This window comes from Jatropha curcas, chromosome 7 (assembly GCF_041381405.1).
Source record: "Jatropha curcas cultivar XTBG-Jc1 chromosome 7, XTBG_Jcur_1.0, whole genome shotgun sequence".
Classification (NCBI taxonomy): domain Eukaryota; kingdom Viridiplantae; phylum Streptophyta; class Magnoliopsida; order Malpighiales; family Euphorbiaceae; genus Jatropha; species Jatropha curcas.
The window spans coordinates 10423851-10439269 of NC_143157.1; the positions used below are offsets into that span (position 1 = coordinate 10423851).

Below are 15419 nucleotides of genomic sequence, written 5' to 3' on the forward strand. Positions count from 1 at the left end.
CTGCAAAATATTCTAGGTTTTATCTCCAGTTCAACAATATAATGAGAGTATGAACTGTTCTTCATAGCTTTATGGCAATAAAACTACTATATAAACTGTTTTCTCACAGACAGGGTCCTTACATATTTCAACAAACAACCTCTAGTCCTAGTACTGGTTAAATAAACTAAATTTTAGCTGTAATTTAAAGAAATTATGGAAAATACATATCAGAATGCAGATACCAAAGAGATGTTGGATTTTATCATAATTAACAATCCTTTGAACAATCCCCCTCGATGATATAAAGATTGAGTGGCATGCACCATCTCTGTTTTATGGAATGATAGAACTACAGAACAAGCTAGTTGCTAAGGAATGTCTTCTAAAGCACAGAAACAATCACCAGTTAAGTGCTTTAGGTTAACAGCAAAATCTTTTCCTTTATGGAAATTGACAGAAAACAAAATGAGGAGGATGACAAGCTAAAGAACTACACATAAGATCAATGTTACAATGCATCGTCGAATATGAGGTTCATCTGGTACTCAAAGGTATGTTGAAGGGTTCAAAATTGTTCACATTGTATCTCAAAAACAACCAGAGACCAGAGTACACAGCCATATGTATAATTGTCTCATTGTTCTAATAACCCATAAATTATTGTATATAAATGAATCTTTTGTCGAGTAAGACAATTGAGCTTTTTTTATATTTCTTTTTCTATATTATATCATATTTCTATATTATATCAATCAATATTACTCACAAAAAGCTTCAAGAGAAATCAGTTTCTATCACAGCAAAATGAATTAACTCATATGAGCACATTCATACAGAAACTTAGGAGCTAAAATCTATAAAGTTACTCTAATATAAAGCAACATTTTGTGAGAAGGGCAGTTGCACAGTAATCACGAGTTTAGTAGTTATTCTCAAGTCTAAGAGAGAAAAAGACTATTACAAGCTGAAAACTCAATTAAGCCTTGCATTCAGCTCTTCCTGCATCTGCACAAAACTCAACAGAGCCCACTCAGCCACCAAGATATTCCCAGAATCTTACCAGAAATCTAAGCAAACTGACTTTGCAACAAATAAAAGGACTGTGCACCACGATTCTCTCCCCCCAGGTTCTTTCTTTCCAATTAATGTGGGATTAGGATAAGATTAAGTTTCAATGCAGCAATTATCTTTAGGTGTTCAAAAGTAAAGATTATCAGACGATCAATCATGGAACAAGCAATACCCTCTGTTGCCAATCCCAGTACTGTTAACACCAGAACTAAATACCTTTCTCAGTACCTGGATCTTAATATTCTACAAAATAGCCAACCTTGCAACCAAATACCTCATCACTATGAAGCATAATTCAAAACATGATGTGAAAAGAGATGGATACACTTGATTATGGACAAATATATAAAACAACAGGATTAGAAGGTCGCAGAGTTTATGCTAATATTTCAATTAGAATAGCTCAAAAGTATAATAGCATATTTCGCCCAGGATACTATGAGCTGTCATTATATTCAGGTACAACTTCATTAAAGCAAATAGATGTCTCCCTAAATAACTATCATGAGAAGCAATTCAAAATTAAACTTAAGTATCCAATAAGTTGCAGCCCAAGGTACCATTTAACACACATCTTAGCTACTCAGAAACCAGTCTATCGGTGTCCTTGAGCTCGCTGCATATCGTAAGCACCCCAGGGACCAGGTCCAGCTCCATATTGAGGATAATTTTCAACATTAGCTTGCACCTGAAATTTTTGAAATTTGGAAGAAAGAGCAGAATCTGATTAGTTACCAATCACCAAACCTCAAAAACGCATACAAAAACCCTAATGTACTTAAAAATCAAGCATAAGCAGATATAAACATCTAAAAGCTAGTTACAGACGTACACAAATGGAGATCCTAAGTAAAGCAGACAACTTACAGGGTTCATGCCATAGCCAACAGGATAGGGATTTCCTACATATCCAGCCTCAGGATTGCCATAATTTGCATTATAAGCTGCACCTGAAGAGAAACCAAACTTAAAAAACACATGAGAAGGGAAGAGAGGGACAGAGGAAGTTGGGAGGAGGGAGCAGAGAAGATATGGAATAGGAAAAGGCCAAAGTATCAGATAGAGTGATAAAACTCATAAATCCAGCTCCTAAGGGGGCATTTAGTTGCCAGAATTACACAGGAAAGTGGCGCTAGAATGTTACATTCCTATGAAAGTTAAATTCTCGGATATGTGTACCCTGTCCTTGCTTCCCCATGTGTTGTGTACAAGTACTTTCCCATCCAAAGAGTGGGAAAGTTACATCCCCATGAGATTGAAATATCAAAACAAATAATATTGGAACTGATGCCCTTAACTATATAACATGTAAACAAATTCAACTGTCAACATATTACCATTTACAAAATAAGACTATATATTTTTTGCATTGTTATCAACTTGTTTTGCACCTTAACTATTATAAAACTATGCTGAACTTTCTACACCAAGTGCTTGAACATCGTTCCTCTTAGTATTACAGTTTTTTTGTTAAAACAACCAACAAACTGAAAAGGTTTCCTTGGTAATTTTCACCTCTTTTTTTTTTTTTTCAATGTACACTTTTGGTAATAATTTTATTTAACATGTAGGGTATTCAAATTATTTTCTTTAAGTTTTTCAAGGAGTTTCATGAGCTAATATCCAGTAGGATTAAAAATTACCTTTGTTTTAATAGTTATGAATTTCTTCTTTCTTAATCTCATTTGCTTGAGAAAAAAAAATGTTTGTGCAACTTTCTCACTCTTAGTTCTTCCTTCTTTGTCCATACCATTTGCCAATTTCACCTCTTTGCAGTTTCTCAGAATGAAAAGAAAAAAACCTTTAAATTTAATAAGGTGAAGTTTACCTGGATTACCCACAGCCGCAGCAGCACGGGCTCGCTTCTCTGCATTAGCATGCTCTGCACGGAGCTTCTCCATCTCCCGAGCCATTGCAATCATTTTCTTCTCCATTATTTGACCACGTTCATAATTCTCAGCAGATCCTTTCTTCTCATACTCAATGGCAGCTCTGCAAACAAAAAAACGAAACAAGGCAAATTATGCCTCAACCATAAACCAATAAAAACTGGTCAAACAAAACTCCATGCCTAAAATGTAAATTTGGGTTATTTTCTATGCTTCTAAGCAGCACAAGCACATACCGAGCATGCTGTAATTCCTGCTTCATACTATCAATTTCTGCCTTCAGAGCTGGCAATTGCTGCAAATCAGCATTATACCTAGCCAAATCTTGAGTCATTGCTTGTACACGACCTGTAAGTTCTTGCCTATTATCACCAAGTTCCTTAATATCAGAACGAACATGACGCAACTCAGTCCGCATAGCCTCCAACTCATGAAGATCTGCTTCCAGCCTTAGAGACTTGTCATGCAATTCTCTCATCTGCACATCCTTCTCCAGGTGCAATGAATCAGCAAAATGTGCCATCTGTTGCAACTCGTGCTGGGCAACTTCCAATTCCTGCTTAAGTGCAACATGGGTTGCAGCTAGCCTTTGGTTGTCAGCCAAAAGACCTTGAATATCTTGGTACTGGACAGCAAGGCGCTCCTCCATTATCACTGGATGAGGGGGAAGCCGCCTGGGATCTATCCCAAACTGGGATTCTCTCATTTCTTCCATTAAAGCTGGATGGGTTGCCAATTGTCCTAGCCCTCTGGCAAAGTGTGGTTCATGAATGGCAGGCATTATTCCAGGGTGAGGTACGCCTTTCATAGGGAGTGGAGGCCCGCGATTTCTACCAGACATTCTTTCTCTCTCAACTCTTCAAGTATAAATGATATTAGAGTTCAGTTCTTAAAGAACTAATTCAAAAACTTCTGATCCAACCTGAACAATTTAATGAAAAAATCAAATTGACAAAGAGAACTTTAAGTTAATTAATAAAAGAATCATGCGCATTCATACACAGATAAACAGAAAGACAAAACGATTTCATGGATGGAGCACGTAGACAGAAAAAGGATTGATATCATACAGATAACATACATATTATATACCAAGCATCGGAATGTTCTGATCAAGAGAAAAGCGAAATTAGAATAGCAACCTTCTCAACACCTGGTATCAAAATTCTCCTCTGAGCGGCACATTAAAATGACCTTCACATCTACAATAGCAATTCCCTCTGTTTGGTTGCCAAGGAGACAAAAGGCCAATCCGTTAAAGAAACAGCAACCGAAAGATGTGGGAAAAGAAAAACAACCTAAAAAAAACAGAAGACCTCGGAGAAGCGAAGAATTTAAGCAAGGGAAAGGAGATGGAGCGACTCGAATTGAGCTCTCACTCTACAGAGCGAAACTTCTCATCGGGGGATCGGCGGGAAGGAAATTGTGATTTGGTTAGAAAATCAATAGGCTTAATTAAACCCTAAAAAATACACAAAAAAAAGAAAAAAGGTTCTGGGGATTTCAATTCTTGAGCCCCTTCTTATTTGAGCTGAACAAAAATTATAATGCCAATCTTGTTGTATTAGACTTGTTTTCTTTATGTTATTGTATTAATTTTTTTTTTTTTTTTTTTTGATAGAACTGGATTTTTTTAGGCTATTGATGATTTTATGACCCTTTGACAAGGTCCCCAATCTCGCAACCAAAAACGAACCGTGTGGCCCTTATTTGCAAACCAGTGATAGGCGAAAATAATTCAAACATCGTTGAAGAACACATAGCAACACATAACACAACATCACACGTAGAGGCAATAACGTGAGACTTTATTCATATATCAAATATTATATTAAGGCAATCAATATCATAATAAGGTAACCAATGGAACCATTTATAGGCTTAAGGGCACCTATGAAGAGTCAAGACTAGGATTCTGGCATCCAAGTGATTTTGATTACTAGTCACTCCCCTGCATTCTCCCCCACCCAAACAATCGACGCCCTCTTTGACTAGGAATTTAAGTCTTGAAGTGCTCTCTGTAGAAAAGGGTGCTTTGACGGTACTTATGTATCTTACAACGAAATTGATGTAGGCCTCCCTCCTCCCAGGTGTTCTCTAACGGCAGTAGATTCCTCCATTACACTTGGTATTCTTTATATCGACTTCCCTTCAGTTTGCGAGTCTCTAAGATCTTCTCCACTTCTTTGTTGAAGGATGGCTTCTTATGAATAACATGTCGTTGCAGCTTACTCCTGCTAACATCATTCATATCTGGATTATAAAGCTTGAGTTGATCGACATGGAACATGAGGTGGATGCCCATCCAAGCTGGCGTGTCTACTTTATATGCTATCTTCCCAACTTTGGCAATGATGGGAACTGAACCTTCATACTTGCGCATCAGTCTCTTGTCATAGTTTGGAAAACGGAAGTGATCTTGATGAATATCAAATCCCCGAATTCAAATGTGAGTGGTTGATGGTCTTGATTCACCCATTTCTCTACCCATCTCAGCATTTTGTTCCCATTCAGCAGTGAATAGGTATGCCTTCGAGTTTCGCCTAGTGTATGGTATGTCCAGTGTGTGAGGTAGGAACGACTATTGACTTGTAATAATCTCAAATGGACTCTAATTAGTAGAAGATGTAACGCCCCATTTTTTTGTGTCTGAAATAGTAAGTTACCGGTTTGTGAATAGTATCATCGGTCCGGGAATAAATATTATTTTGGTCCAGAAAAATTACTATCTATGTGTTATATTTTATTTAATATTTTTGGAGTATATATACATGATTTTTATCGGTAGAAAGTAAGTAATGAATATTTTTGGAGAATTTAGAAAATTAGTGAATAGTTAATTAAGGTGTGATATTAATTAAGGAATTAGAGGCAATATTTGTATGGAGTAAATTTGAAATGGTGTTATATTAATTAAAGAAATTAGAGGAATTATTTTTATGGAGTAAATTTGAGGATTTTATTGTGTTAAATAATATTTTGAAGGAATTTAATTGGGAGAATATTTATAGCCGTTAGATTAGATCGACTCAATCCTAGCCATCCAATGTTGAGAAAAGACGAAAATGCCCTTGTTGCTCAATTATTTGAGCAACCATTTTCTCTTCTTCTTCTTCTCTTCAACGTGGATTTCCTCTCCTTTCTTCTCTTCCTTGGCCGAACCTTGCCCTCTCATTTTTCACAAGAAATCACTCTAATGAACTCAATCCAAGACCTTCCTCTTGAAGATTCAAGGTTATTCATTGTATTGGAGCTTAAGGATTTGAAGAATTTTTGAGTTTTAGCTAAAGTTCAAGTAAGTAGATTTTGTGATTTTGAGTTTGATTTATAGAATTAATTAGGGATTTTGGATCCTTTCATTCTCATAGCATTTTTCTATGCCTTTTGGTTTGGGTTTTGAGTTTATTTGAGGATTTTCTTTTGTTAGTACAAGGTGAGCTATCTAAGTTGGATAAAGGCAAGACTAAGGTTTGATTTGGTGATTTTTGGGTGTTCCAAGCTTGATTTTTAAGGTAAGTGTTCATAAATCCTCTTACCTTGTTTAAATTTTTTATTTTGTGAAGTTTATACTATTTGTGAAAATTGGGAATTTTATATGAAATAATTTGATTATTAAATTTTGGAGGTATAAATGTATTTTTGGGAGATTTCCAAGTATGCTTATATGTTGAATTGATAAGAAAAACAAGTTATTCTTCATTCTCCAAGAGTGGCAGAACCTATTGATGAATAAAGCCTTAAGTTTTCTTGTTATTCTTTGTGGATTTATGATCTTAAGATGATATTTGATGAGTATTTAGTATATGGTAGAAATCTCTACCTTGTATATGATATAAGTAAGCTGAAATTAGGAAAAAGTGTTATTGGGTGTGATTAAGGACTGTTTTTCGATCCTTTTCATTTTCCATTGGTGTCTGAGTCCTTCATGAAAGTTGTAGGTCTACGTCTTAGCTTTCCAACCCATCCTCTTGTGTCCAATTTGGATGTATATACCTCAAATTATGGCTGAAACACCCAAATTGACTCTGTTATGACGGGCTACATGCATCACTGAATTAAATGCCCATTTTGACCACTATAATGATAAGATTATGTTCTGAGTTCTTCATGAGAATTGTTGCCCTGTGTCTTGAGATGTCTCTGGTTTTGGATTGGTTTGATTTGAGTGTCTGGATAAGTAGGAATTTGATAAACATTGGAATTAGTTCTGCTGAATCAGGTCTGGACTGTTGGTCTGTGTTCCTAGCTTTTGTTTGCCATCTTAAAGATGGATCTGGGCTATTGTCCCTTAATAACATTTGTAGAATTTCGTCTTAGTTTTCTAATGAATCAAACTTCACTTAATTTGGAGATCTAGAACTTAAGTTATGTCTAAATAACATAACAAAGGTCAAGTTTATCTTCATGCTGGAAAATTTTCTATGTCTTGAATTATAGGTTTATTTGGATAAAAGTATTTATAAATCAGGTGTGAGGAAGTTTCTCCTGATTATTTGTATGTTTTAGGATTTATTTGATAAAAATAAGATATAAGTTTGAAAAGTGTTGTTGTGGATATATTTAAATGGATATAGATTGAAAAAGTGTGGAATTGGTCTAGATAATGCATGATGAGGGTTGAAATGGATACTTTTGTGCATAAGAGTTATGTTAGCATGCTTGATTGGAGAAGCAAATTCCTCCCCTTGGTTTCCATTAAGAGATCGAACCACCTTAGTATAGTAAAGTTTACTTAATTATTTTATATATGTGACATAAGTATGATTATTTTGATAACTTTCATATGTTTAGAGTTTTTAAAAAATGGGTATTTAAGGTGTATGTGCTTTGAATTTTGAATATAAGTAAGCTTACATATATGATTTCATATGATAAGAAATTTGCTATGTTAAGTAATTATGTTTAAGTATGAAATTTCCAGTTACTACGTTCTAAAGTAAGCTTACATTATGAATTTAAGAAGACTAAGAAATAAGACAAGTTTTATGATAAGTGTTAAGAATTAAAAATTAAAACAAGGATTTTGGGCTCTAATATACTTAGTGTGAATTTGATGCGTGATTTGATTTTATTCTGTCTGATGAGCATGCTCGGCATTTGATGCTATTATGATAAGAAGCTATGATCATATGCTAGACACGTGGGTGTCTTCTGTTCTGTTAAGGCGAACGCGCTCTATATGTTCTGAAAAGGTTGGCGACCTAAGGTCATTCTGAATCTGTTCTGAAAACCTATCTGCTTCTCTTTCTCCTAAGTGTATGCGAGCCCTATGGAAAATATTTGTAAGATAATTAAACGAATGAGATCATATTATTTTGGTAAACCTTACCTTGGAAATTAAGGATTATGTTATCAAATGAATTGTCAAAGCATGATATTTCGGTACATGATATTAAAAATAAAGAGTATATGTATTGGTATAATAAATGTTCAAGTAATGAATTTATGATTTGAAAGAATTAAATTATTATGTTATAATTATAAGTTTATTTGATATTTTAAGTAAAGAATTAAAGTATTTATAGTGATTCAATGTTTAAGTAAAGAATTTATGGTATAAAGAATTAAATGCTTTATGTTATTAATTAATAGTTTATTTGATATTTCTTTTGCTATAAATGTAAATGTATGTTGAAATTTAATGAGTTTATGATTATAAATGATTTTATGAAATTTGTTTTTAAGTAATTTGCCATCACAACTTTGGTAAGTATGTGAATTATGAGCACCACTGAGTTTTATACTCAGCGCGTCGATTTTTATCACTCGTAGGTTGAAGATCGTGGTTGCTACTTGAAGATTTGAAGAGTAATATCAAAGCAAAAGTGACTAATTTGGTAGTAGTCGATTGAGATTTATATAATTAAGAATTATGGCATGTATAATTGTTACATTTTCAGATATTATGTTATTTGAAATATAATTACAGTATGTAATTATAAATTATTTTGGTGTATATATTTGGAGATAAGAATAAGATTTATTAAATGATTGAATATGAAATATTTGAAGTCAGTTGATATGATTAGGATATATATAATGAATGCAATTAATTGATGGATCTAAAATACTATTGATGATTTATTCAGTTATGAAAATATAAAAGTGTTGTTATGTTATAATGATTATTTGGAGATGTTGGAAGTTTAGAGTTTAATTGGGAGTATTTTGTATTCACATGTTTGGCGAGTTCAATTTTTAAAGGGATATTCTTACAGTATTTTTGTAGAATTTTTCCCAACGTATATATAAAAAAAAAAGAGAAGAAATTGAAATGAAATTTCTATTACTATTATATAAAAAAAAAATTTACTCGCGAAACTTGTGAATACTCAGTTACTTCTAATTCATAATTTTAGTTTTATGATTTGTATGTTAAGTTAAGACGGTGCCTTCGGCACCGAATGTGGCATCTGCCGTCAGGTCTCTCGGGACTGGGCGGTGGGTGTTACATTTAGAAGAGCTCTTTTAAGCATTGAAAAAAAATTGGGCAATGTCTAGTAAAGTAGGCCAATTTTTCTGACTGGCAAAAATAAAATGGTGAAGATACTCCTCCAGCAAACTATTGAATAGTTCCGTTTAGCCATCAGTCTTAGGATGAAAACTAGTGAACAAGTTCAACTATGAGTCGAGCATCTTGAACAACTCTACCCAAAATGATCTCGTGAACCTACTATCCCTATCATTGACGATGCTCTTAGGAACATTTTGACCACATATCAAAAAAAAAATTGCATGTGCCGTGTTTTCCGCTGAACATGTTTTTGCCATGGGAATAAAAGTTGCATACTTGGAAAATCGATCAATGATGACCAAGATAGTGTCAAATTCTCCGACTTTGGGCAAGCCGCTGATAAAGTCTAGAGAGATGCATTCCCATGGTCTAATTGGCACTTGTAGCGGTTCTAGGAGCCTAGTAGATTTTCATCCTTCTACATTGTCTTGTTGGCAAGTCAAGCATATCTGTATATATTCCCGCACATTCTCCTCCATTTGTGGCTAGTAATACCCTTATTGGATGAGTGCCAAAGTTCCATGTTGACCTGGGTGACATGCCCATAAAGTGCCGTGACACTCATGAAGGAGTAGTGTAATATCCTCAACTTTGTAGTTCCTGCTATTCTAGCTTTTTCGATGAATTCGGTTATCCGAATGAAAGGAAAACTTAGAATAATGGGAAACACTAGATATTGAGGATGTGAATATCAATTAAATGGTAGTTAATGTGATTACAAATCAATTTGAAAGATTAAAGGAAATCAAAAATGAGTTAAAGAGGAATGACTTCTTAAGAAAGTACGATTTTACCCGGAAAGCCCGAAAACCGGTAATTTCAGTATGACCTTTCTTAAGTGGGGTTTAAAATATTAAATACACTTGGTTGATACCTACTAGGACTAAAGTGAAGTGATTAAAAAGATTAGAGTGCCAAAGGATGAAGGGAAAACAAAAGGGAGGATTATAGTGCAATTTTCATTTAAAGGACATGGAAGGAATTTTTAATAATGTTTAGTATATATTATTATGAAGAGGTGGAGATAACCATGCCATTTTCCACCCATTTTTACAGCTCACGTTGGTCAAGAAGAGAGGAGAAGAGTTTTGATTACAAATCAAGCAAAAAGGAGGTGAAAATCAAGGAATTTTCAAGTAATTCTTAAGAAAAGGTTAGTTATCTTCACTTCCTCCTTCTTTTCTATGGATTAATTTTTGAATTCCATGAACTTTGAAGTGAGGTGCTTGCTTGTTCATTCTGATTTGGTGAAGATGAAGTGATTAGACTTGAGTTTAAGGTGATTTAAGATGAGTGAAACTAGTTATGCATGAATTCAAAGTCTAATTTGCATAATTCACCAAGATGGATGATTTTGAGTTTGTATTTGATATGCCATGACCTAGGGATTCTGATATATCTTATATTATGATGTTATGTAAGTAATAGAAGAGTTGAATTGCATGAATTTGTGCTGGAATTGAGTTGAGAATGCTTAAGCAAACATATCATTGCTGGACCTGTTACAGTTGGGCTGTCTGAACTTCAGCTTCTGTAATTGACCTGTTTGACTAAGCAAATGAACTTCAAAATTCATGAAATTTTATATGGAGATAGGCTGAGATGTTGGGTAGGTCGTGTTAAAAGGGAAAGGCCATTGGATAAAAGGAAATGGAGTTATAATTAAATCAATGCAGGCTGCTCAGCATGAGAAAAACTGGAATTCAGATTCTATAATTATGTCATTTGAAAATGCAAATGAGCTTTAAAAATTATGAAATTTTACAGGGAAGTACTCTAAGATGTTGGAAACATGCTGTAAAAATTTCAGGGCAAATGGATATGAGGAAATTAAGATATAGCCAACGGAATGCAAGCTGCTCATATGCTGAAATTCTGCATTTCATAAACATTGAATGAATTTAGCATGCCATTGACTTCTATTGTTTTAATTGTTAGTAGTAGGTTTCTAGGATGTGGTTAAGTGTTGGATATGAAGTGTTTCATGCTTAAACTAAGGTCATATGACACTTGGACAAGCATAGTAAAAAGGAAAGAAAAAGCATGACACAGCATTCTAATGCTTAATTTGCATTCCTATAGAAATGCATGTGTGTATATTGTGTAGTATGAAGTTAATATGAGTATTAATCTCATGCTACAGCTTTTGAGAGAAAGGGAGTTGAGGAGAGGGTGGTTGATAGAGGAAAAAGGCTAGGGGAGCCTTCTAGCTCAGGTTAGTGTACTATGCCTTTCCTACTTTTATTTAAACAAAATGATTTTGATTTTGCAAAATATTTTCATTGGATTTACTTTATGAATCATAACTAGAAAAAGTATTAATGCTTTCATATGTTTTTAAAGAACAAAGCTTATTTTGAAAGCATACGACCTAATGACATATGTAAATGAAATTTATGATTCTTATACCTTGAAAGAGGAGGATGTTGGCCAATTGATAACTGTAGTATGAGGGGTGGCCATGACTGAATGATTTTAGTAGTGTTTGCGAAATGAAATGTTGCCCACAGTGATTTTAATATTATTACATGAATGGAATGGTTTAAAAGTCTTACAGCCGATATAGACATGGTTATTACCCCGAATATCACTTCATTTGTTGAAGTTGATATTACGATCGATTGAATATGGATATCATCGCTAGATGATATATGATTGATGTGAAATTCTCCCTCCATGTTGAGGTTGTAGATTGCTCCCTCTTCTGTTGAAATCATATCACAGATTGAGGTTGTAGATAGCAGGTCTAGATGTGCACATTAGACACTGATGGCCCTCGGAATTGATTCTATAAAAGCTGTAAAGACTACATTATGAATTCGTGATTTAAATGGTATTGTTTTGTTTTCTTATTTCCTTTAACATGGTGGGTTTATGACTTATGATTCATTATTTCACATAAAGAATTTGATTTGATAAATTTGTGTTTATTTTATAATAGTACACCACTAAGCAAAATGCTTAGCGATAGTTGCTTTTGTGCTATCGCAGGAAAAGGCAAGGAAAAAGAACTAGGAGAAGATCGTTTTTGTTTGATGTAGATAGTATGCTACTGATGTAGCTATTGTATATTTGACTTCTTTTGGAATATGTATGATGTATTAAACATTAACAGAACATCTATGTATATTTGAGCAGATACATGTAAATTATGATTGTATGAATTTCTATTATGTATCTAAGGTGTGAAAAGGATTTCAGTATGTAATTAAACCATCCATGGGCTTATGGGTTATGGAACCATTTTATGTTTTTGCTAATATAATTGATGTTTAAGAAATCATATTGAGTTTAATGGAAGTTATGTTTCATATGTTTAGTAAATTACGGAAAAAAAAAAAACATTTGTTGATAACAGATGAAAGAACCAAAAGGAGTTTTACTTTTAATAATTAAATCTACTTTTCTATAAGAGATAAATGAATGAATCAACAGTATTAAGTCCCTTGTAGTATACTTAGTAAGCATTTATAAGGCTTAAGTGCTTATTAAGTATATTACGGGCGACATGCCATATCTTACAGTAAGGTAAGGTGTGACATGTTTATTTTGGTATCAGAGCGGTTTTAATTGCATATTGGATCATATTTTTGCTGAATATAAATGTGAAATGTAATCTGCTCAAATATGACATGACTGTTAATTGTTGGATAGCTACATCATACAATATTCTAATAAGATGAATGTTTTTCTGTGATAGTATACAGAGAGCGTTTTGTTGTCGATAGATAGTATGGAGGGTGTTGGTCAGGGAGATAATTTTAATCCTCCTGAGGAACAGTCTGAGGCGAGGCAAGAAGAGATTGGTGATGCTCCCGAGGGTGATGATGTCCCTGTTGCACCAGCTGCTGACCCTATAGCCCAGCAGATGGCTGCGTTATTGAGACAAATGGCAGGTAACTTACAGCAGCAGCAGTAGCCAGTTAGACAGTATGATAAGTTGGCTAAGTATGGGGCCACAGAGTTTTCAGGCACCACTGACCCGATGGTAGCTGAGCAGTGGCTAGAGAGGATTGATAGGGTTTTCTTAAAGCTCCAGTGTGATGATGCTCAGAAGTACGATTATGCAGTCTCTTTACTTCAGGAAGATGCATATGAGTGGTGGAAGACAGTTCCTAGGAGCAAAGTGCAACCACCAGTTCTGACTTGGGCAGACTTCCTGAGGGAGTTCAAGAAAAAGTATGTTCCATCTACCTATGTGGATGCCAGGATAGAGGAGTTTCTGCAGCTCAGACAAGATCATAGGACTGTAGCTGAGTATGAGAGGGAGTTTACTCGGTTGAGCTATTATGCTGGGCGTATGTTAGTTACAGGCAGGGACAGGTGCAAGAGATTTGAACAGGGATTGAAGCCCAGTATTAAGAGTCACGTGATCGGCTTTGAACATGAGAATTTTTCTGCATTGGTATCACAAGCTCTGAATCAGGAGAAGGTTGAGCAAGAAAAGGCTACAGAGAAGGAGAAGAGTGTCAGGAGGACTTTCCCTGGGGCTAGTAGCTCTAGTAGTAAGAAGAGGAGATTCTTTAGTCCATTTCCTCCTAGATCTAGCAGTGTGAGGCCACAGAGCCAGAGGCCGTTCAGACCACCATTGCCACCTCCACGAGCTCCTCCAGTTACTCGTAGTTGTGTACATTGTGGTAGATATCATGGAGGAGTGTGTAAGTTGACCACAGGAGCATGTTTTAACTGTGGCGAGGTTGGACACTTTGTGAGGGATTGCCCTAGACCGAGAACGACTACGGCATATGCAGCCACAGAGGGATCGATTCAAAGACCAGCTGGTAGTTATGGATCTTCTCAGTCTGCAGGCAGAGGTAGGGGTAGAGGTAGAGGTAGCATGTCGGGTAGTCAGGGGATAGTGAATCAACCAGAGCCTATTGGTGGGCCAGCTAGAGTTTATGCTATGAGGCAGAGGCAGGATGCCGATTCAGCTGATGTAGTGGCTGGTATGTTTTCTTTATTTAATCATGATGTTTATGTGTTGTTTGATCCTGGATCATCTCACTCTTATATTAGTGCTGGGATTTCTTGTTATGTATCTGTTCCTTGTTTGAGATTGGGTTATGATGTGCTTGTATCGAGTCCTTTAGGGCAGGAGGTTATTGTTAATAGATTATATCATGATTGCCCACTCATGATCCAAGGTCATGTATTCCTTTCTGATTTAGTTGAGATGCCCTTCAGAGATTTTGATGTTATTTTGGGTATGGATTGGTTAAAAAAATATCAGGCAGTGGTTGATTGTGACCTGAAGAAGATTATATTTAAACTGCCAGAATATGTAGATGTGGTAATACAGGGCGAGAGACAGATACTTCCTTCATCTGTGATCACTGCAGCTTTAGCTCAGAAATTGATTCGTCATGGGTGTGAGGCATACCTAGCTCACATTATTGACACAAGGGTAGGTACTCCTAATCTTAAAGACATTCCTACTGTGTGTGACTTTCCAGATATTTTTCCAGAAGAGTTACCAGGATTGCCTCCAGAAAGGGAAGTTGAATTTGAGATTGAGGTTATGACAGGGACTCAACCGATCTCCATTACTCCTTACAGGATGGCTCCTGCTGAATTAAAAGAATTGAAAGCCCAATTACAGGAGTTGCTTGATAAAGGGTTTATTCGCCCTAGTGTGTCACCATGGGGAGCTCCAGTGCTATTTGTAAAGAAGAAAGATGGTAGTTTACGGTTGTGCATTGATTACCGCCAGTTGAATAAGATCACAGTCAAGAATAAGTATCCTTTGCCAAGGATTGATGATCTCTTTGATCAGCTTAAGGGTGCTTCTGTATTCTCTAAGATAGATTTGAGATCGGGGTATCATCAACTCAGAGTTAAAGAGCAGAGTATTCCTAAGACGGCATTCAGGACTCGCTATGGCCATTATGAGTTTCTAGTTATGCCATTCGGATTAACTAATGCTCCAGCAGCATTCATGGGTTTGATGAACACGATCTTCAGAC

The 15419-nt window shown here is 35.4% G+C and overlaps 1 protein-coding gene and 1 long non-coding RNA gene across 3 annotated transcripts; one reads left to right on the forward strand and one right to left on the reverse strand.

Annotated features, from left to right (window-relative positions):
* Positions 1 to 1412: 1412 nt before the first annotated feature.
* On the reverse strand, positions 1413 to 4543 carry LOC105629627 (structural maintenance of chromosomes domain protein). 2 transcript variants are annotated; one of them, XM_012211235.4, is made up of 6 exons: positions 4259 to 4542; positions 4085 to 4162; positions 3179 to 3864; positions 2882 to 3045; positions 1921 to 2003; positions 1413 to 1741 (listed from the first exon to the last, which is right to left on the reverse strand). In XM_012211235.4, the coding sequence occupies exons 3-6, from the start codon at positions 3781 to 3783 to the stop codon at positions 1649 to 1651; spliced, it is 945 nt and encodes a 314-aa protein (XP_012066625.1). In that variant the 5' UTR covers positions 3784 to 3864; positions 4085 to 4162; positions 4259 to 4542; the 3' UTR covers positions 1413 to 1648. The 2 variants fall into 2 exon arrangements, with proteins under 2 accessions (XP_012066625.1, XP_089579749.1); XM_089723623.1 differs by having other exon boundaries at positions 4024 to 4543.
* Positions 4544 to 10499: 5956 nt separating this feature from the next.
* LOC149494687 (uncharacterized) lies at positions 10500 to 12676 on the forward strand. Its single transcript, XR_016321855.1, has 3 exons — positions 10500 to 10609; positions 11600 to 11671; positions 12448 to 12676. It is a non-coding gene; the product is annotated as an uncharacterized LOC149494687 (long non-coding RNA).
* The last annotated feature ends 2743 nt before the right edge of the window (positions 12677 to 15419 follow it).